We start from the raw sequence: 22,099 nt of genomic DNA on the forward strand, positions 1-22,099 counted from the left end.
GACACAGCGAACAAGGGAGAGATGAGACAGTGAACAGGGAGAGAGAAGACAGTGAACAAGGGAGGGAGGAGACAGTGAACACGAGAGAGAGAAGACAGTGAACAATGGAGAGAGGATACAGTGAAAGAGAGGGAAGACAATGAACAAGGGAGAGAGGAGTCAGTGAAAAAGAGAGAGAGAAGACAGTGAACAATGGTGAGAGGACACACCGAACAAAAGTGAGAGAAGACAGTGAACAAGTTAGGGAGGAGACAGTGAACAAGGGAGAGAGGAGACACTGAACAAGGGAGAGAGGACACACCAAACAAGAGAGAGAGGAGACAGTGAACAGGGAGAGAGAAGACAGTGAACAAGGGAGAGAGAAGACAGTGAACAAGGGAGAGAGAAGACAGTGAACAAGTGAGAGAGGATACTGCAAACAACGGAGACAGAAAACAGTGAACAACAGAGGGAGGAGACAGTGAACAAGGGAGAGAGGGGACAGAGAACAATGGGGAGAGAAGACAGTGAACAAGGGACAGAGAAGACAAAGAGCAAGGAAGAGAGGAGACAGTGAACAAGAGAGAGAGGAGACAGTGAACAAGAGAGAGAGAAGACAGTGAACAAGGGAGAGAGGAGACAGTGAACAATGGAGAGAGAAGACAGTAGACAAGGGAGAGAAAAGACAGTGGACAATGGAGAGAGGAGACAGTGAACAAGGGAGAGAGGAGACAGTGAACAAGGGGGAAAGGAGAGAGCAAACAAGGTAGAGTGGAGACAGCAAACAAGGGAGAGAGGAGACAGTGAACAAGGGAGAGAGAAGGCAGTGAACAAGGGAGACAGAAGACAAATAACAAGGGAGAGAGGAGACAGTGAACAAGGGAGAGAAAGGACAGCGAACAAGGGAGAGAGGAGAGAGTGAACCAGAGAGAGAGACGATAGTGAGCAATGGAGAGTGGAGACACCGAACAAAAGTGAGAGAAGACATCGAGCAACAGAGAGAGAAGATAGTGAACAAGGGAGAGAGGAGACAGTGAACAAGGGAGCGAGGAGACTGTGAACACAAGTAGAGAAGACATCGGGCAACGGAGAGAGAAGACAGTGAAAAAGTGAGAGAGGAGACAGTGAACAAAGGAGAGAGAAGGCAGTGAACAAGGGAGACAGAAGACAAATAACAAGGGAGATCAGAGACAGTGAACAAGGGAGAGAGGAGACAGTGAACAAGGGAGAGAGGAGACAGTGAACAAAGGAAAGAGGAGACAGTGAATAAGGGAGGGAGGAGACAGTGAACAAGGGAGAGTGGAGACAGTGAACAAGGGAGAGAAAGGACAGCGAACAAGGGAGAGAGGAGAGAGTGAACCAGAGAGAGAGACGATAGTGAACAATGGAGAGAGGAGACACCGAACAAAAGTGCGAGAAGACATCGAGCAACAGAGAGAGAAGATAGTGAACAAGGGAGAGAGGAGACAGTGAACAATGGAGAGAGGAGACAGTGAACAAGGGAGAGTGGAGACAGTGAACAACGGTGAGAAAAGACAGCGAACAAGGGAGAGAAAGGACAGCGAACAAGGGAGAGAGGAGAGAGTGAACCAGAGAGAGAGACGATAGTGAACAATGGAGAGAGGAGACTGTGAACACAAGTAGACAAGACATCGGGCAACGGAGAGAGAAGACAGTGAAAAAGGGAGAGAGGAGACAGTGAACAAAGCAGAGAGAAGGCAGTGAACAAGGGAGAGAGAAGGCAGTGAACAAGGGAAAGAGGAGACAGTGAACAAGGGAGAGAGAAGGCAGTGAACAAGGGAGAGAGGAGACAGTGAAAAAGGGAGAGAGGAGACAGTGAACAAGGGAGAGAGGAGACAGTGAACAACGGAGAGAGGAGACAGTGAACAAGGGAGAGAGAAGGCAGTGAACAAGGGAGGCAGGAGACAGTCAACAAGGGAGAGAGGAGACAGTGAACAAGAGAGAGAGAAGACAGTGAACAATGGAGAGAGGAGACCGTGAACACGAGAGTGAGAAGACAGTGAACAATGGAGAGAGGAGACAGTGAACAAGGGAGAGGAAAGACAGTGAACAAGGGAGAGAGGAGACAGTGAACAAGGGAGAGCGGAGACAGTGAACAAGAGAGAGAGAAGACAGTGAACAATGGAGAGAGGAGACAGTGAAAAAGAGAGAGAGAAGACAGTGAACAATGGAGAGAGGAGACACCGAGCAAAAGTGAGAGAAGACATCGAGCAACGGAGAGAGAAGACAGTGAACAAGGGAGAGAGGAGACAGTGAACAAGGGAGAGAGAAGAAAAAGAACAAGGAAGAGAGGCGATGGTGAACAAGGGAGAGAGGAGACACTGAACAACGGAAAGGGAAGACAGCGAACAAGGGAAAGACGAGACAGTGAACAAGAGAGAGAGAAGACAGTAAACGATGGAGAGAGGTGACACCGAACAAAAGTGAGAGAAGATAGTGAACAAGGGAGGGAGTAGACAGTGAACAAGGGAGAGAGGAGACAGTGAACAAGGGAGAGAGGGGACAGCAAACAATGGAGAGAAGACATTGAACAATGGAGAGAGGTGACAGTGAACAAGGGAGAGAGAAGATGTGAACAAGGGAGAAAGGAGACAGTGAACAAGAGAGAGAGAAGACAGTGAATAATGGACAGAGGAGACAGTGAACAAGAGTGGGAGAAGACTGTGAAAAGGGAGAGTGGAGACAGTGAACAAGGGAGACAAGGACAGCGAACAAGGGAGAGAGGAGAGAGTGAACAAGAGAGAGAGGAGACACCGAACAAAAGTGAGAGAAGACATCGAGCAACAGAGAGAGAAGATAGTGAACAAGGGAGAGAGGAGACAGTGAACAAGGGAGCGAGGAGACAGTGAACAAGGGAGAGAGGAGACAGTGAACAATGGAGAGAGGAGACAGTGAACAAGGGAGAGTGGAGACAGTGAACAACGGTGAGAAAAGACAGCGAACAAGGGAGAGAAAGGACAGCGAACAAGGGAGAGAGGAGAGAGTGAACCAGAGAGAGAGACGATAGTGAACAATGGAGAGAGGAGACTGTGAACACAAGTAGACAAGACATCGGGCAACGGAGAGAGAAGACAGTGAAAAAGGGAGAGAGGAGACAGTGAACAAAGCAGAGAGAAGGCAGTGAACAAGGGAGAGAGAAGGCAGTGAACAAGCGAGGGAGGAGACAGAGAACAAGGGAAAGAAAAGACAGTGGACAAGGAAGCAAGGAGACAGTGGACAAGGGAGAGAAAAGACAGTGGACAATGGAGATCGGAGGCAGTGAACAACGGAGAGAGGCGACAGTGAACAAGGGAGAGAGGACAAAGCAAACAAGGGAGAGAGGAGACAGTGAACAAGGGAGAGAGGAGCCAGCGTTGAAGGGAGAGAGAAGACAGTTAACAAGGGAGATCAGAGAGAGTAAACAAGGGAGAGAGAAAACAGCGAACAAGGGAGAGAGAATACAGAGAACAAGGGAGAGAAGAGACAGTGAACAAGGGAGAGAGGATACAGCGAACAAGAGAGAGAGAAGACAGTAAACGATGGAGAGAGGTGACACCGAACAAAAGTGAGAGAAGATAGTGAACAAGGGAGGGAGTAGACAGTGAACAAGGGAGAGAGGAGACACTGAACAACGGAAAGGGAAGACAGCGAACAAGGGAAAGACGAGACAGTGAACAAGAGAGAGAGAAGACAGTAAACGATGGAGAGAGGTGACACCGAACAAAAGTGAGAGAAGATAGTGAACAAGGGAGGGAGTAGACAGTGAACAAGGGAGAGAGGAGACAGTGAACAAGGGAGAGAGGGGACAGCAAACAATGGAGAGAAGACATTGAACAATGGAGAGAGGTGACAGTGAACAAGGGAGAGAGAAGATGTGAACAAGGGAGAGAGGAGACAGTGAACAAGAGAGAGAGAAGACAGTGAATAATGGACAGAGGAGACAGTGAACAAGGGAGAGTGGAGACAGTGAACAATGGTGAGAAAAGACAGCGAACAAGGGAGAGAAAGGACAGCGAACAAGGGAGAGAGGAGAGAGTGAACCAGAGAGAGAGACGATAGTGAACAATGGAGAGAGGAGACTGTGAACACAAGTAGAGAAGACATCGGGCAACGGAGAGAGAAGACAGTGAAAAAGGGAGAGAGGAGACAGTGAACAAAGCAGAGAGAAGGCAGAGAACAAGGGAGAGAGAAGGCAGTGAACAAGGAAGCAAGGAGACAGTGGACAAGGGAGAGAAAAGACAGTGGACAATGGAGAGAGGAGACAGTGAACAAGGGAGATCGGAGGCAGTGAACAACGGAGAGAGGAGACAGTGAACAAGGGGAAGAGGAGACAGTGAACAAGGGAGAGAGAAGGCAGTGAACAAGGAAGAGAGGAGACAGTGAAAAAGGGAGAGAGGAGACAGTGAACAAGGGAGAGAGGAGACAGTGAACAACGGAGAGAGGAGACAGTGAACAAGGGAGAGAGAAGGCAGTGAACAAGGGAGGCAGGGGACAGTCAACAAGGGAGAGATGAGACAGTGAACAAGAGAGAGAGAAGACAGTGAACAATGGAGAGAGGAGACCGTGAACACGAGAGTGAGAAGACAGTGAACAATGGAAAGAGGAGACAGTGAACAAGGGAGAGGAAAGACAGTGAACAAGGGAGAGAGGAGATTGTGAACAAGGGAGAGCGGAGACAGTCAACAAGGGAGAGAGAAGAGAGTGAACATGGTGGAGAGCAGCCAGCGAACTAGGTGGAGAGGAAACAGTGAACAGGGGAGAAAGGAAACAGTGAACAAGGGAGAGAAGAGACAGTGAACAAGGAAGAGAGGAAACAGTGAACAAGGGAGAGAAGAGACAGTGAACAAGTCGGAGAGGACACAGCGAACAAGGGAGAGAGGAGACAGTGAACACGAGAGAGAGGAGACAGTGAACAACGGAGAGAGAAGACACTGAACAAGGGAGAGAGATGACAGTGAACAACGGAGAGAAAAGACAGCGAACAAGGGAGATCAGAGACAGTAAACAAGGGAGAGAGGAGACAGTGAACAAGGGAGAGAGGACACAGCGAACAAGGGAGAGATGAGACAGTGAACAGGGAGAGAGAAGACAGTGAACAAGGGAGAGAGGAGACAGTGAACACGAGAGAGAGAAGACAGTGAACAATGGAGAGAGGATACAGTGAAAGAGAGGGAAGACAATGAACAAGGGAGAGAGGAGTCAGTGAAAAAGAGAGAGAGAAGACAGTGAACAATGGTGAGAGGACACACCGAACAAAAGTGAGAGAAGACAGTGAACAAGTTAGGGAGGAGACAGTGAACAAGGGAGAGAGGAGACACTGAACAAGGGAGAGAGGACACACCAAACAAGAGAGAGAGGAGACAGTGAACAGGGAGAGAGAAGACAGTGAACAAGGGAGAGAGAAGACAGTGAACAAGGGAGAGAGAAGACAGTGAACAAGTGAGAGAGGATACTGCAAACAACGGAGACAGAAAACAGTGAACAACAGAGGGAGGAGACAGTGAACAAGGGAGAGAGGGGACAGAGAACAATGGGGAGAGAAGACAGTGAACAAGGGACAGAGAAGACAAAGAGCAAGGAAGAGAGGAGACAGTGAACAAGAGAGAGAGGAGACAGTGAACAAGAGAGAGAGAAGACAGTGAACAAGGGAGAGAGGAGACAGTGAACAATGGAGAGAGAAGACAGTAGACAAGGGAGAGAAAAGACAGTGGACAATGGAGAGAGGAGACAGTGAACAAGGGAGAGAGGAGACAGTGAACAAGGGGGAAAGGAGAGAGCAAACAAGGTAGAGTGGAGACAGCAAACAAGGGAGAGAGGAGACAGTGAACAAGGGAGAGAGAAGGCAGTGAACAAGGGAGACAGAAGACAAATAACAAGGGAGAGAGGAGACAGTGAACAAGGGAGAGAGGAGACAGTGAACAAGGGAGAGAGGAGACAGTGAACAAAGGAGAGAGGAGACAGTGAATAAGGGAGAGAGGAGACAGTGAACAAGGGAGAGAAAGGACAGCGAACAAGGGAGAGAGGAGACAGTGAATAAGGGAGAGAGGAGAGAGTGAACCAGTGAGAGAGACGATAGTGAACAATGGAAAGAGGAGACACCGAACAAAAGTGAGAGAAGACATCGAGCAACAGAGAGAGAAGATAGTGAACAAGGGAGAGAGGAGACAGTGAACAATGGAGAGAGGGGACAGTGAACAAGGGAGAGTGGAGACAGTGAACAACGGTGAGAAAAGACAGCGAACAAGGGAGAGAGGGGAGAGTGAACCAGAGAGAGAGACGATAGTGAACAATGGAGAGAGGAGACTGTGAACACAAGTAGAGAAGACATCGGGCAACGGAGAGAGAAGACAGTGAAAAAGGGAGAGAGGAGACAGTGAACAAAGCAGAGAGAAGGCAGTGAACAAGGGAGGGAGAAGGCAGTGAACAAGGGAGGGCGGAGACAGAGAACAAGGGAAAGAAAAGACAGTGGACAAGGAAGAGAGGAGACAGTGGACAAGGGAGAGAAAAGATAGTGGACAATGGAGAGAGGAGACGGTGAACAAGGGAGAGAGGAGACAGTGAACAAGCAGGAAAGGAGAGATCGAACAAGGGAGATCGGAGGCAGTGAACAACGGAGAGAGGAGACAGTGAACAATGGAAAGAGGAGACAGTGAACAAGGGAGAGAGAAGGCAGTGAACAAGGCAGAGAGGAGACAGTGAAAAAGGGAGAGAGGAGACAGTGAACAAGGGAGAGAGGAGACAGTGAACAATGGAGAGAGGAGACAGTGAACAAGGGAGAGGAAAGACAGTGAACAAGGGAGAGAGGAGACAGTGAACAAGAGAGAGAGAAGACAGTGAACAGTGGAGAGAGGAGACCGTGAACACGAGAGTGAGAAGACAGTGAACAATGGAGAGAGGAGACAGTGAACAAGGGAGAGGAAAGACAGTGAACAAGGGAGAGAGGAGACAGTGAACAGTGGAGAGAGGAGACCGTGAACACGAGAGTGAGAAGACAGTGAACAATGGAGAGAGGAGACAGTGAACAAGGGAGAGGAAAGACAGTGAACAAGGGAGAGAGGAGACAGTCAACAAAGGAGAGAGGAGACAGTGAACAAGGGAGAGAAAGGACAGCGAAAAAGGGAGAGAGGAGACAGTGAATAAGGGAGAGAGGAGAGAGTGAACCAGTGAGAGAGACGATAGTGAACAATGGAAAGAGGAGACACCGAACAAAAGTGAGACAAGACATCGAGCAACAGAGAGAGAAGATAGTGAACAAGGGAGAGAGGAGACAGTGAACAATGGAGAGAGGAGACAGTGAACAAGGGAGAGTGGAGACAGTGAACAACGTTGAGAAAAGACAGCGAACAAGGGAGAGAGGAGAGAGTGAACCAGAGAGAGAGACGATAGTGAACAATGGAGAGAGGAGACTGTGAACACAAGTAGAGAAGACATCGGGCAACGGAGAGAGAAGACAGTGAAAAAGGGAGAGAGGAGACAGTGAACAAAGCAGAGAGAAGGCAGTGAACAAGGGAGAGAGAAGGCAGTGAACAAGGGAGGGCGGAGACAGAGAACAAGGGAAAGAAAAGACAGTGGACAAGGAAGAGAGGAGACAGTGGACAAGGGAGAGAAAAGATAGTGGACAATGGAGAGAGGAGACGGTGAACAAGGGAGAGAGGAGACAGTGAACAAGCAGGAAAGGAGAGATCGAACAAGGGAGATCGGAGGCAGTGAACAACGGAGAGAGGAGACATTGAACAATGGAAAGAGGAGACAGTGAACAAGGGAGAGAGAAGGCAGTGAACAAGGCAGAGAGGAGACAGTGAAAAAGGGAGAGAGGAGACAGTGAACAAGGGAGAGAGGAGACAGTGAACAATGGAGAGAGGAGACAGTGAACAAGGGAGAGGAAAGACAGTGAACAAGGGAGAGAGGAGACAGTGAACAAGAGAGAGAGGAGACAGTGACCAAGAGAGAGAGAAGACAGTGAACAATGGAGAGAGGAGACCGTGAACACGAGAGTGAGAAGTCAGTGAACAATGGAGATTTGAGACAGTGAACAAGGGAGAGAGGAGACAGTGAACAAGGGAGAGCGGAGACAGTGAACAAGAGAGAGAGAAGACAGTGAACAATGGAGAGAGGAGACAGTGAAAAAGAGAGAGAGAAGACAGTGAACAATGGAGAGAGGAGACACCGAGCAAAAGTGAGAGAAGACATCGAGCAACGGAGAGAGAAGACAGTGAACAAGGGAGAGAGGAGACAGTGAACAAGGGACAGAGAAGACAAAGAACAAGGAAGAGAGGCGATGGTGAACAAGGGAGAGAGGAGACACTGAACAACGGAAAGGGAAGACAGCGAACAAGGGAAAGACGAGACAGTGAACAAGAGAGAGAGAAGACAGTAAACGATGGAGAGAGGTGACACCGAACAAAAGTGAGAGAAGATAGTGAACAAGGGAGGGAGTAGACAGTGAACAAGGGAGAGAGAAGACAGTGAACAAGGGAGAGAAGAGACAGTGAACAAGGGAGGGAGGAGACAGTGAACAAGGGAGAGAGGAAACAGTGAACAAGGGAGAGAGAAGACAGTAAACAAGGGAGAGAGTAGAGAGTGAACCAGAGAGAGAGACGATAGTGAACAATGGAGAGAGGAGACTGTGAACACAAGTAGAGAAGACATCGGGCAACGGAGAGAGAAGACAGTGAAAAAGGGAGAGAGGAGACAGTGAACAAAGTAAAGAGAAGGCACTGAACAAGGGAGAGAGAAGACAGTGGACAAGGGAGAGAAAAGACAGTGGACAATGTAGAGAGGAGACAGTGAACAAGGGAGAGAGGAGACAGTGAACAAGGGGAAAGGAGAGAGCAAACAAGGTAGAGCGGAGACAGTGAACAAGAGAGAGAGGAGACACCGAACAAAAGTGAGAGAAGACATCGAGCAACGGAGAGAGAAGACAGTCAACAAGGGAGAGAGGAGACAGTGAACAAGGGAGAGAGGATACAGTGAAAGAGAGGGAAGACAGTGAACAAGGGGGAGAGGAGACAGTGAAAAAGAGAGAGAGAAGAAATTGAACAATGGAGAGAGGAGACACCGAGCAAAAGTGAGAGAAGACATCGAGCAACGGAGAGAGAAGACAGTCAACAAGGGAGAGAGGAGACAGTGAACAAGGGAGAGAAGATACAGTGAAAGAGAGGGAAGACAGTGAACAAGGGAGAGAGGAGTCAGTGAAAAAGAGTGAGAGAAGAAAGTGAACAATGGTGAGAGGACACACCGAACAAAAGTGAGAGAAGACAGTGAACAAGGTAGGGAGGAGACAGTGAACAAGGGAGAGAGGAGACACTGAACAAGGGAGAGAGGAGACTGCGAAGAACAGAGACAGAAGACAGCGAACAAGGGAGATCAGAGACAGTGAACAAGGGAGAGAGATAACAGCGAACAAGGGAGAGAGAATACAGTGAACAAGGGAGAGAGGAGAAACTGAACAAAAGTGAGTGAAGACATCGAGCAACGGAGAGAGAAGACAGTGTACAAGGGAGAGAGGAGACAGTGAACAAGGGAGAGATGATACTGCAAACAACGGAGACAGAAGACAGTGAACAACAGAGGGAGGAGACAGTGAGCACCGGAGAGAGAAGACACTGAACAAGGGAGAGTGGAGTCAGTGAACAAGGGTGAGAGAAAAGAGTGGACAAGGGAGAGAGGAGACAGTGAACAAGGAAGACTGGAGACAGTGAACAAGGGAGAGAGGAGACAGCGAACATAATTGAGAGAAGACATCAAGCAACGAAGAGAGAAGACAGTGAAGAAAGGTGGGAGCAGACAGTGAACAAGGGAGAGAGGAGACAGTGAACAATGGAGAAAGGACACAGCGAACAAGGGAGAGAGGAGTCAGTGAACAAGGGAGAGAGAAGACAGTGAACAAGGGAGAGAGGAGACAGTGAACAAGGGAGAGAGGAGACAGTGAACAAGGGAGAGAGGAGTCAGTGAACAAGGGAGAGAGAAGACAGTGAACAATGGAGAGAGGAGACAGAGAACAAGGGAGAGAGAAGGCAGTGAACAAGGGAGAGAGGAGACAGTGAACAAGAGAGAGAGGAGACAGTGACCAAGAGAGAGAGAAGACAGTGAACAATGGAGAGAGGAGACCGTGAACACGAGAGTGAGAAGTCAGTGAACAATGGAGATTTGAGACAGTGAACAAGGGAGAGGAAAGACAGTGAACAAGGGAGAGAGGAGACAGTGAACAAGGGAGAGCGGAGACAGTGAACAAGAGAGAGAGAAGACAGTGAACAATGGAGAGAGGAGACAGTGAAATAGAGTGAGAGAAGACAGTGAACAATGGAGAGAGGAGACACCGAGCAAAAGTGAGAGAAGACATCGAGCAACGGAGAGAGAAGACAGTGAACAAGGGAGAGAGGAGACAGTGAACAAGGGACAGAGAAGACAAAGAACAAGGAAGAGAGGCGATGGTGAACAAGGGAGAGAGGAGACACTGAACAACGGAAAGGGAAGACAGCGAACAAGGGAAAGACGAGACAGTGAACAAGAGAGAGAGAAGACAGTAAACGATGGAGAGAGGTGACACCGAACAAAAGTGAGAGAAGATAGTGAACAAGGGAGGGAGTAGACAGTGAACAAGGGAGAGAGAAGACAGTGAACAAGGGAGAGAAGAGACAGTGAACAAGGGAGGGAGGAGACAGTGAACAAGGGAGAGAGGAAACAGTGAACAAGGGAGAGAGAAGACAGTAAACAAGGGAGAGAGTAGAGAGTGAACCAGAGAGAGAGACGATAGTGAACAATGGAGAGAGGAGACTGTGAACACAAGTAGAGAAGACATCGGGCAACGGAGAGAGAAGACAGTGAAAAAGGGAGAGAGGAGACAGTGAACAAAGTAAAGAGAAGGCACTGAACAAGGGAGAGAGAAGACAGTGGACAAGGGAGAGAAAAGACAGTGGACAATGTAGAGAGGAGACAGTGAACAAGGGAGAGAGGAGACAGTGAACAAGGGGGAAAGGAGAGAGCAAACAAGGTAGAGCGGAGACAGTGAACAAGAGAGAGAGGAGACACCGAACAAAAGTGAGAGAAGACATCGAGCAACGGAGAGAGAAGACAGTCAACAAGGGAGAGAGGAGACAGTGAACAAGGGAGAGAGGATACAGTGAAAGAGAGGGAAGACAGTGAACAAGGGGGAGAGGAGACAGTGAAAAAGAGAGAGAGAAGAAATTGAACAATGGAGAGAGGAGACACCGAGCAAAAGTGAGAGAAGACATCGAGCAACGGAGAGAGAAGACAGTCAACAAGGGAGAGAGGAGACAGTGAACAAGGGAGAGAAGATACAGTGAAAGAGAGGGAAGACAGTGAACAAGGGAGAGAGGAGTCAGTGAAAAAGAGTGAGAGAAGAAAGTGAACAATGGTGAGAGGACACACCGAACAAAAGTGAGAGAAGACAGTGAACAAGGTAGGGAGGAGACAGTGAACAAGGGAGAGAGGAGACACTGAACAAGGGAGAGAGGAGACTGCGAAGAACAGAGACAGAAGACAGCGAACAAGGGAGATCAGAGACAGTGAACAAGGGAGAGAGATAACAGCGAACAAGGGAGAGAGAATACAGTGAACAAGGGAGAGAGGAGAAACTGAACAAAAGTGAGTGAAGACATCGAGCAACGGAGAGAGAAGACAGTGTACAAGGGAGAGAGGAGACAGTGAACAAGGGAGAGATGATACTGCAAACAACGGAGACAGAAGACAGTGAACAACAGAGGGAGGAGACAGTGAGCACCGGAGAGAGAAGACACTGAACAAGGGAGAGTGGAGTCAGTGAACAAGGGTGAGAGAAAAGAGTGGACAAGGGAGAGAGGAGACAGTGAACAAGGAAGAGTGGAGACAGTGAACAAGGGAGAGAGGAGACAGCGAACATAATTGAGAGAAGACATCAAGCAACGAAGAGAGAAGACAGTGAAGAAAGGTGGGAGCAGACAGTGAACAAGGGAGAGAGGAGACAGTGAACAATGGAGAAAGGACACAGCGAACAAGGGAGAGAGGAGTCAGTGAACAAGGGAGAGAGAAGACAGTGAACAAGGGAGAGAGGAGACAGTGAACAAGGGAGAGAGAAGGCAGTGAATAAGGGAGAACGGAGACAGTGAACAAGGGAGAGAGGAGACAGTGAACAAGGGAGAGAGGAGACAGTGAACAAGGGAGAGAGAAGGCAGTGAACAAGGGAGAGAGAAGGCAGTGAACAAGGGAGAACGGAGACAGTGAACAAGGGAGAGTGGAGTCAGTGAACAAGAGAGAGAGGAGGCAGTGAACAAGGGAGAGAGAAAACAGTGAGCAAGGGAGAGCGGAGTCAGTGAACAAGGGAGAGAGGAGACAGTGAACAAGGGAGAGAGGAGACAGTGAACAAGGGAGAGTGGAGTCAGTGAACAAGAGAGAGAGGAGACAGTGAACATGAGAGAGAGAAGACTGTGAACAAGGGAGAGAGGAGACAGTGAACAAGGGAGAGAGGAGACAGTGAACAAGGGAGAGAAAAGACAGTGGACAAGGGAGAGAGGAGAGAGCGAACAATGGACAGAGGAGAAAGTGAACAAGAGAGAGAGAAGACTGTGAACAAGGGAGAGAGGAGTCAGTGAACATGGGAGAATGCCAGAAACATCCAGTATAGGAGGAGGAGTTAGATATTCATAGTGTCACAGATTTGGATAACAGGCATTTCAGCCCAACTTATATTAAGGAGAGGCTGAACAGACTGTTGATATTTTCCCTGGAGCGTTGGAGGCTGAGGGGTGACCTTATTGAGGTTTTTAATATCGAGGTTGTGTGCAGCATGGTTGCACAGTGGTTAGCACTGCTGCCTCACAGCACCAGAGACGTGGGATCACTTCCTGCCTCAGGCGACTGACTGTGTGGAGTTTGCACCTTCTCCCCGTGTCTGTGTGGGTTTGCTCTGATTTCCTCCCACTGTCCAAAAATGTGCAGGTTAGGTAAATTGTCCGTAGTGTTAGATGTAGGGGAATGGGTCTGGGTGGGTTCGCTTTCGGCAGGTTGGTGTGGACTTGTTGGGCCGAAGGGCCTGTTTCCACACTGTAAGTAATCTTAAAAAAAAAGTCACTACTCTGAGATTGTTATCACTGTTCTCTCAGGGCATGGGTAGCATAAATAGACAAGGTTGTTTTTTTTAACCAAGTGAGAGAATTTAGAACTCGAGGGCATAGGTTTAAGATGAGAGGAGAAAGATTTAGAAGGAGCAACATTTTCAAACAGAGGATGGTGCATGTATGGAATGAGCTGCCAGTGGAGGCTGGTACAATTACAACATTTAAAAGGCATCTGGATGGGGACAGGAATAGGCAGGGTTTACAGGGATATGGGCCGAGTGCAGAAAAATGGGACTAGATTAGGTTCGGACACCTGGAGCATGGACAAGTTGGTTGGCTCATGACAGATCCTCAATCTTAACTCCAACCCCCTGCTCTCTCTCCCCACACCCCTTGATGCCTTTAGTGTCCAGAAATCCCTCTAATACATTCTTAAACACTTTCAACACCTGTCTCCAACACCTTCTGTGGTTGAATATCCTACAAGTTCACCATCCTCAAAGTGAAGGCATTTCACCTTGTCTCATCTGAAATGGCCTGTCTCATACTCTGAGATTGTTACCACTGTTCTCTCAGCCCCCTCTCCCCAGGCCAGGGGAATTTAACAATCCCTCCATCCACTCTCTCCAGCCCTGTCAGAATTTTAGATAGTTCAATGAGAATCACCCTCAATTTCTACACTACAGTGAGTGCACACCCAGTCAACTCAATCTCTACTCATTTGACAAACCTATTGTCCCAAGAATCAATTTGGTGAATTCTTGCTGTTTCAATAATACTGTCATTCTGTTTTTCCTATCAAAGTGAGTAACTTCACATTTATGCACATTACACTGCATCTGTCATTTACATGGCCATACTCAACTTGTCTAAATTGCCTTGAAGCCTCTTTACTTCCTCTTCACACACACAATCCCACCTAGTTTTGATACTTCAGCTAACTGGGAGAATTATGTTGGAAATAGCTGTGGTTCAAGCATTGATTCCTGTTGTACCCCACTTGTCACTGCTTACTATTCTGAGAAAAAGCCTATTTTATGCCTGCGCTCTGCTCCCCAATTCTCAAGGCGAAAGTGAGGACTGCAGATGCTGAGGATGAGAGTCAAGAGTTTGGTGCTGGAAAAGAGCAGCAGCTCAGGCCGCATCCGAGGATCAGGAGAATTAATGTTTCGGGCATAAGCCCTTCAACAGGAATGAGGCTGCGGGCTTTGGGGGTGAAGAAATAAATGGGAGGGGGCTGGGGCTGGGGGGAAGGTAGCTGAGAGTACAATAGGTGGATGGAGGGGACCTATTACACTCTCAGCTACCTTCCCCCAGCCCCACCCCCCTCCCATTTATTTCTTCACCCCCAAAGCTCACAGCCTCATTCCTGATGAAGGGCTTTTGCCTGAAACATGATTTTCCTGCTCCTCGGATGCTGCCTGACCTACACAATTCTCAATCCAGGCTAGCACATTACCATGTACTTTAATTTATGCATTAACCTCTTAAGGGGAACTTATCAGAAGCTTCCTGACATTCAAATAGCTCATTGCCACTGACTCTATTTGATTAGTTATGCCATCAAGAACTCCAGTAAGCTTGGCAAACATGATTTCCCTTTCATAAACCTGTGCTATCTCGAAACATAGAAGATAGGAGCAGGGAGAGGCTATTCAGCCCGGCAATCCTGCTCCACAATTTATCATGATCATGGCTGATCATCCAACTCAATATTAGAGTGTTGCTGGAAAAGTACAGCAGGTCAGGCAGCATCCGAGGAACAGGAAAATTGACATTTCAGGCAGGAGCCCTTCATCAGGAATGAGGCTGGGAGCCTCGGGGGCGGAGAGTTAAATGGGAGGGGGGTGGGGCTTGGGGAAAGGTAGCTGAGAGTGCAATAGGTGGTTGGGGGTTGGGGGGTGAAGGTGATAGGTCGGAGAGGGGGGTGGAGCGGATAGGTGGGAAGGATGATGACAGATGGGACAGGTCATGAGGGTGGTGCTGAGCTGGAAGGTTGGAACGGGGGGTAAAGTGGGGGAGGGGAAATGAAGAAAATTGATGCCATGGGGTTGAAGGGCTCTGAGGTGGAAGATGAAGCAATCTTCCTCCAGGCGTCAGGTGGTTAGGAACTGGTGATGGAGGCCCTTGGCGGAGTGGGAGGGGGAGTTGAAATGTTGGGCCACAGGGTGGTATGGTTGATTGGTGCTGGTGTCCCAGAGATGTTCCCTAAAGTGCTCTGTGAGGAGGCATCCAGTCTCCCCAATGTAGAGGAGACCGCATCGGGAGCAACGGATACAATATATGATATTGATGGATGTGCAGATGAAACTTTGATGGATGTGGAAGGCTCCGTTAGGGCCTTGGATGGAGATGAGGGAGGAGGTGTGGGTGCAGGTTTTGCAGTTCCTGCGGTAGTAGGGGAAGGTACTGGGAGGGGAGAGAGGGCTGTCGGGGAACGTGGACCTGACCAGGTAGTCACGGAGGGAATGGTGTTTACGGAAAACAGATAGGGGTGGGGAGGGAAATGTATCTCTGGTGGTGGGGTCTGTTTGTAGGTGGTGGAAATGGCGGAGGATGATGCAACGCATACAGAGGTTGGTAGGGTGGAAGGTGAGGATTGGGGGGGGGGGTGCTGTCCTTGTTGCGGCTGGAGGGGTGGGGTTTGAGGGCGGAGGTACGGGATGTGGATAAGATGTGTTGGAGGGCATCATCACCCACGTGGGAGGGGAAATTGTGATCTCTAAAGAAGGAGGCCATCTGGTGTGTTCTGTGGTGGAACTGGTCCTCCTGGGAGCAGATACAGCAGAGGCGGAGGAATTGGGAATACGGGATGGCATTTTTGCAGGAGGTAGGGTGGGAGGAGGTGTAATCAGGGTTGCTGTGGGAGTCTGTGGGTTTGTAGAAAATGTCAGTGTTAAGTCGGTCATCGTTGACGGAGATGGAGAGGTCAAGGAAGGGGAGGGAGGTGTCAGAGATGGTCCAGGTGAATTTAAGGTCGAGGTGGAATGTGTTGATGAAGTTGATGAACTTTTCAACCGCTTCGTGGCAGCATGAGATAGCATCAATGCAGCCCTCAACATAGCGGAGGAAGAGGTGGGGAGTGGTGCTGGTGTACCTACAGAAGATTTAACGTAGCTGACAAAAAGACAGGCAGAGCTGGGGCCCATACAGCTGCTCATGGCTACCCTTTTCTTCTGGAGGAAGTGGGAGGATTTGAAGGAGAAATTGTTGAGGGTGAGGACTCCACGTGAATTTAAACTTGCGGTGGAATGTTCCAGGAATCAACCCTACCCCATGGCCGAATATTTCGGCTCCCCCTCCCACTCTGCTGAGGACATGCAGTTCCTGGACCTCCACCATTGTCACGACCACAACACCTGATGCCTGGAGGAAGAACGCCTCATCTTCTGCCTCAGGACCCTTCAACCCCAGGGCATCAATGTGGACTTCACCAGTTTCCACATTTCCCCTCCCCCCCCCCACCTTAGCCCAGTTCCAACCTTCCAGCTCAGCACTGTCCTCATGACCTGTCCTACCTGCCAATCTTCCTTCCCACCTGTCCACTCCACCCTCCTCTCTGACCTATCACCTTTACTCCCACTTCCATCCACTTATTGCAGCTACCTTCCCCCCCAGCCTCACCCCCCTTCCATTTACCTCTCCGCCCCCGAGGCTCCCAGCCTCATTCCTGATGAAGGGTTTTTGTCGAAACGCGATTTTCCTGCTGCTCGGATGCTGCCTGACCTGCTGTGCTTTTCCAGCACCACTCTAATCTTGACTCTAATCTCCAGAACTGCAGTACCCACTTTTGCACTGTCCAACTCAATAGCCCAATCCTGCTTTCTCCCCATAACCTTTGATCCCATTTGTCCCAAGTACTTTATCTAGCCACCCCTTGAACACATGTTGATTGCATCTATTCCCGTTGATATTTTCTAAGTGCCTTGATATCGCCTTCTTTGCAATAATCTGTAATATTTTACCTAATACTGTGAGGTGAACCGAACTGTAATGCCCTGTATTCTCGTCCCATCCCTTTTTAAACAGCAGGATTGCATATGTCATTCTGCAATCTGAAAATGTGTTGCTGGAAAAACGCAGCAGGTCAGGCAGCATCCAAGGAGCAGGAGATTCGACATTTTGGGCACGAGCCCTTCTTCAGGAATGATTCCTGAAGAAGGGCTGATGCCCGAAACGTCGATTCTCCTGCTCCTTGGATGCTGCCTGACCTGCTGCGTTTTTCCAGCAACACATTTTCAGCTCTGATCTCCAGCATCTGCAGTCCTCACTTTCTCCTCATTCTGCAATCTGCCAGGATTGTTCCAGAATCCAGACAAATGTGAGGAGTGAAGAGCCGGGAGAGAGGATATTAGGGAGAGATTGACCTTGTGTGTGACAGAGAGAACAGATTACAAGAGGGAAAACCAAATAGAGATGACATGGTAAGTTAAGGGAATGTGAGGTAAAGAGCGACTGAGAGAAAATGAAAGTCAGTGAAAGATAGAGTTAGAAAAGACAAAGGGAAGCAAGAAAGTGCAAGGCAGAGAGCGCAGTGAGAGTGTGGGGCACAGACAAGATGGAAAAAAATCAGGCAGAGAGAGACAGAGAAACAGAAAGAATAAGATCAAGACAGAGAGAGAAGCAATGACACATAGAGACACAGGTGGACCGTGAGCAAGAAAGAGAGGCTTACACACTGACACACTCACATACACTGATAGACACTTTCATATACACACACAGACACACTGAAACACACACAGACACACTCTCAAACACACACTGACACACTCTCATACACACATATACACACACTCCCATACACATGCACTGAGGCGAGAGAGGCAGCAAACAAGGACAAAGCATGAGGGAGAGGCAGAGTTAGAATGAGGCAGTGAGGGGACAGTGAGGGGGCAGTGAGGGTCAGTGAGGGGGCAGTGAGGGTCAGTGAGATACAGACAATGAGTGAGGCAGCGAGATCCGAATGAGGAGCTGCCAGAAACAGATGGGAGAGTGATTGAATGAGAGAACAGAGAGAGTGAGAGAAACTGTGAACAGAGTAGTGAAAATACACGGGAAGAGACAGAGCCCGAGAGTGAATAGACTTGGAGAGAACAAGAAAAAAAAACAACTCACTCTAACAGACACTGGGAAGGGAAGGAGCAGAGCTAGAGAGTGAACAGGAGACTGAGAGAAGGAAATACAGAGGCGAAATTAGCTCAGGAACAGAAATTCGGCTCAGCTGCGTTTCTATTGCACCAGGTGGTATCCCGGAGACTCTCTGACAGTCAGCACATGAGAAGAAGAGAGGTACACGGTGGCGGGAGACACAGGTCAGGGTAAGGGGGAGATGATCAGGAGAGAGAGGGAGTTCCAGCCCCTATGTGAGTGTGTGTGTGTGTGAGAGAGAGAGAGAGACAGACAGAGGGTGAATTCTGTCCCGCTCAGTCGGAACAGGAGTTTCTGAAATGTTTCCTGAAGTCGGGAGTGAGAGAGTCGCAGCCACAGAGTCAGCGAAAGACGCCGGGAGTCGGGAGCACCGGAGGATATCCGCCCGCCAAGGCTCCCCCGATCAGGCGCTCAGAGGCACCGCTTTCCAGCAGTCACTGTAACTCCGGGAGGGAGACTCAATATCCCCAGGGAGGGACGGAGACAGACAGACAGAGAGAGAGAGAGAGCGAGAGAGAGAGAGGGAGACAGACTGAGAGAGAGAGAGACAGACAGACAGAGACAGAGTGAGAAATAGAGAGAGAGACAGACAGAGAGAGAAAGAGAGAGAGAGAGAGAGACAGAGAGAGAAATAGAGAGAGATAGACAGACTGAGAGAGAGAATTAGAGAGAGGGAGACAGACTGAGAGAGAGAGAGAGAGACAGACAGACAGAGACAGAGTGAGAAATAGAGAGAGAGACAGACAGAGAGAGAAATAGAGAGAGAGAGACAGAGAGAGAAATAGAGAGAGAGACAGACAGAGAGAGAAATAGAGAGAGAGAGAGACAGAGAGAGAAATAGAGAGAGATAGACAGACTGAGAGAATTAGAGAGAGAGAGACAGACTGAGAAAGAGAGAAAGAGAGAGTGAGAAATAGAGAGAGATAGACAGACAGACAGAGACAGAGACAGAGAGAAATAGAGAGAAAGAGGGGCAGAGAGAGAGAGAGCCAGAGTGCGGGATGGAGGGGAGGGAGGGAGTCACGGCGGGATGGGGGGGGGGGGTGGGTGGCTGCCGTGTGGACCATTGCCAAAAGGGGAGGATAAGTGATATGATGGGGATGGGGATGGGGACGGGAGATGGAGGTGCCAGGAGAGGGGGGGGGGGGGGGGGGCACTGCGCTCTGATAATCCTCCCAGCCATCGCCTCTGCCGCTTTCCCCTGACCCTCTCTCACTGACAGTTCCCCTCACACACACCCCCTTCCCCATCCAGATCCCCTCTCCCCTTCACATCCATAGCCCTAACCCTCTCTCCCACCCTCTCCTCCTCACTCACTGTCCCTCACCACTTTCTCTGTACTCATCACCCCCCCCCCCCGCCCTGTGTCCGCCCCCTCCTACGACGCCCACCCTCCCTGTGCCCTGTGCAGTGGGGAGGTGAGGGAAGAGTGCAGGGTACTGAGACAAGGTGGGGCTGCAGAGGCAAGGAGTGAGGTCAGGGGAGGGGAGTTAAGGGGCGGGGAGAGAAGGGGGTTTGGGGGAGGGGAGGGGAAGGGGAGTAGGGGCAGGGGGTTCAGGGGAGTGGGGGAGGGGAGGGGGGAAAAGGAGAGGGGCTTCACGGGAGGGGAGGAGGTTCAGGGGGAGCATGGGGAGGGGGAGGGGAGCAGGGGAGGGAGAGCGGGGGGGGGTTTAGGGGAGGGGAGGGGATTTAGGGGGACGGGGAGCGGGTTAGGGGGAGCCAGGGAGGGAGAGTGGGGAGGGGGTTTAGGGGAGGGGAGGGGTTTTAGGGGAGGGGGTTTGGGGAGGGGATTTAGGGGGAGGGGGAGCAGTGGGAGCGGGGAAGCAGGTTAGGGGAGGAGGGGAGAGAGAGCAGGGGAGGGGGTTTAGGGGAGGGGAGGGGAGGGGGAGCGGGTTTGGGAGGAGGGGTAGGAGGAGTGGGAGCAGGGGGAGGGGAAGGGGAGCAGGGGAGGGGAGGGGGAGTAGGGGAGGGGGAGTGGGGGAGCAGTTTAGAGGATCAGGGGAGGGGTTTAGGGAAGGGGAGGGGATTTAGGGCGAGTGGAGGGGGAGCAGGCAGTGCGGACCGGGGGGGGGTGTGAGGGGGGGGGGGGGGATCCCCGGGTAGGGGAGGTGTGCTCCCGCTTACCTGGCCGTTCTTACAGAGGTCTGCCCACATGCTGGTGCCGTCCCCCCCCCTCATAAGGACGTGGTAGGTGAAGAAGTAGGTGCCGGGGATGGAGCAGGTGAACTTGCCACTCCCTCCGTCGTAGTGGTTGCCCAGGTTGGTCACCACGTCGTCAAACCGCAGGATCTCGTAGCCTTCGTGAGGGTTCCTCAGTCCGGCGTAGAAAGCCACCCTGGGCACCGTGCTGTAGGTGGCAGCGCTGATAGCCCCCGTCCCAGGACCAGGAGTACCAGGCGGCCCGGGTCTACCCGCTTCACCCTTCTCCCCGGCCGGACCCACTGGCCCCGGGGCACCTCTGTGCCCGGGGGGTCCCGGTGCCCCTGGTCTCCCGGGACGTCCCGGTTCCCCCCGGGGACCCTGCAGCAAGGTGGAGGGGGGGAGTGCCAACTCCTTCCCCACCCCCCGGGCTTCCACCGGACCCGGGCTGGAGCTGGGCTGATCGGCCAGGTAAGGCTGGCACACCATCCGGCAGGTGCCCAGCATCTCATAGTGGGCAGCCGTGCCCAGGGAGCTGACCAGCACTGGGATGACCGTTACCAGCAGTAAGACCATGGCTACCCCGAGAGCGGCCGCCGCTAGCGCCTTGCGGCTGATGTTGAACCGCTGGTTCCGGGGCTCGCTGCGGGATTGCCGCCGCTCCGGCGTTCCCCGAACCGACCGAATCTTGGTGGTTCAGCTCCCGCTGCTCTCCCCGCTGCAACCGGCCAGACAGGCTGCACTCAGTGCACACTCACCCTCCCTCACATCCTCCCTCTCTCACTTATATAGCACACCCACCCCCCCCCCCCCTCCCTCCCCCCACTCCCAAAGGCTGAGCGCAACTGCATCTGAATGGAGGCGAAAACTTGCCCGTCCCTCTGAGCTCTCTGACTGTCTGCAATCCAGCCCGCATCTCAATGTCCCACTGGAGAGGGACCACACACACACACACACACACACACACAAACTCACAGGCAGAGATATCGCAGGGAGCAAACTCACACACAGACAGAGATATCACAGGGAACAAACACACACACGCAATAGGCAGAGATATCGCAGAGAACAAACCTACACACACACACACAGGCAGAGATATCACAGGGAACAAACACACACACACACACACACTCACTCACAGACAGAGATATCACAGGGAACAAACACACACACACAGGCAGAGATATCACAGGGAACAAACTCACACACACACACACACACAGAGGCAGAGATATCACAGGGAACAAACTCACACATAGACACACACACACACACACAGGCAGAGATATCACAGGGAACAAACACACACACACAGGCAGAGATATCACAGGGAACAAACTCACACATAGACACACACACACACACACACACACAGGCAGAGATATCACAGGGAACAAACTCACACATAGACACACACACACACAGGCAGAGATATCACAGGGAACAAACACACACACACAGGCAGAGATATCACAGAGAACAAACCCACACACACACACACACACAGGCAGAGATATCACAGGGAACAAACACACACACACAGGCAGAGATATCACAGGGAACAAACTCACACAAAGACACACACACACACACAGGCAGAGATATCACAGGGAACAAACACACACACACAGACAGAGATATCACAGGGAACAAACTCACACATACACACAGGCAGAGATATCACAGAGAACAAACACACACACACACAAGAGGCAGAGATATCGCAGGGAACAAACACACACACACACACACACAGGCAGAGATATCACAGG

General features: G+C 50.6%; 1 protein-coding gene across 1 annotated transcript in view; it reads right to left on the reverse strand.

The window, feature by feature from the left end:
• LOC140465938 (C1q-related factor-like) overlaps positions 1-21,065 on the reverse strand; it is a 121,538-nt gene extending 100,473 nt beyond the window's left edge. The window contains exon 1 of the mRNA XM_072561921.1: positions 20,310-21,065. Within this exon, the coding sequence (XP_072418022.1) occupies positions 20,310-20,900 (591 nt within the window). The 5' untranslated portion in view covers positions 20,901-21,065. The remainder of the gene's footprint in view (positions 1-20,309) is intronic.
• Positions 21,066-22,099: the final 1,034 nt, after the last annotated feature.

Source organism: Chiloscyllium punctatum, chromosome 42, assembly GCF_047496795.1.
Source record: "Chiloscyllium punctatum isolate Juve2018m chromosome 42, sChiPun1.3, whole genome shotgun sequence".
Taxonomy (NCBI): domain Eukaryota; kingdom Metazoa; phylum Chordata; class Chondrichthyes; order Orectolobiformes; family Hemiscylliidae; genus Chiloscyllium; species Chiloscyllium punctatum.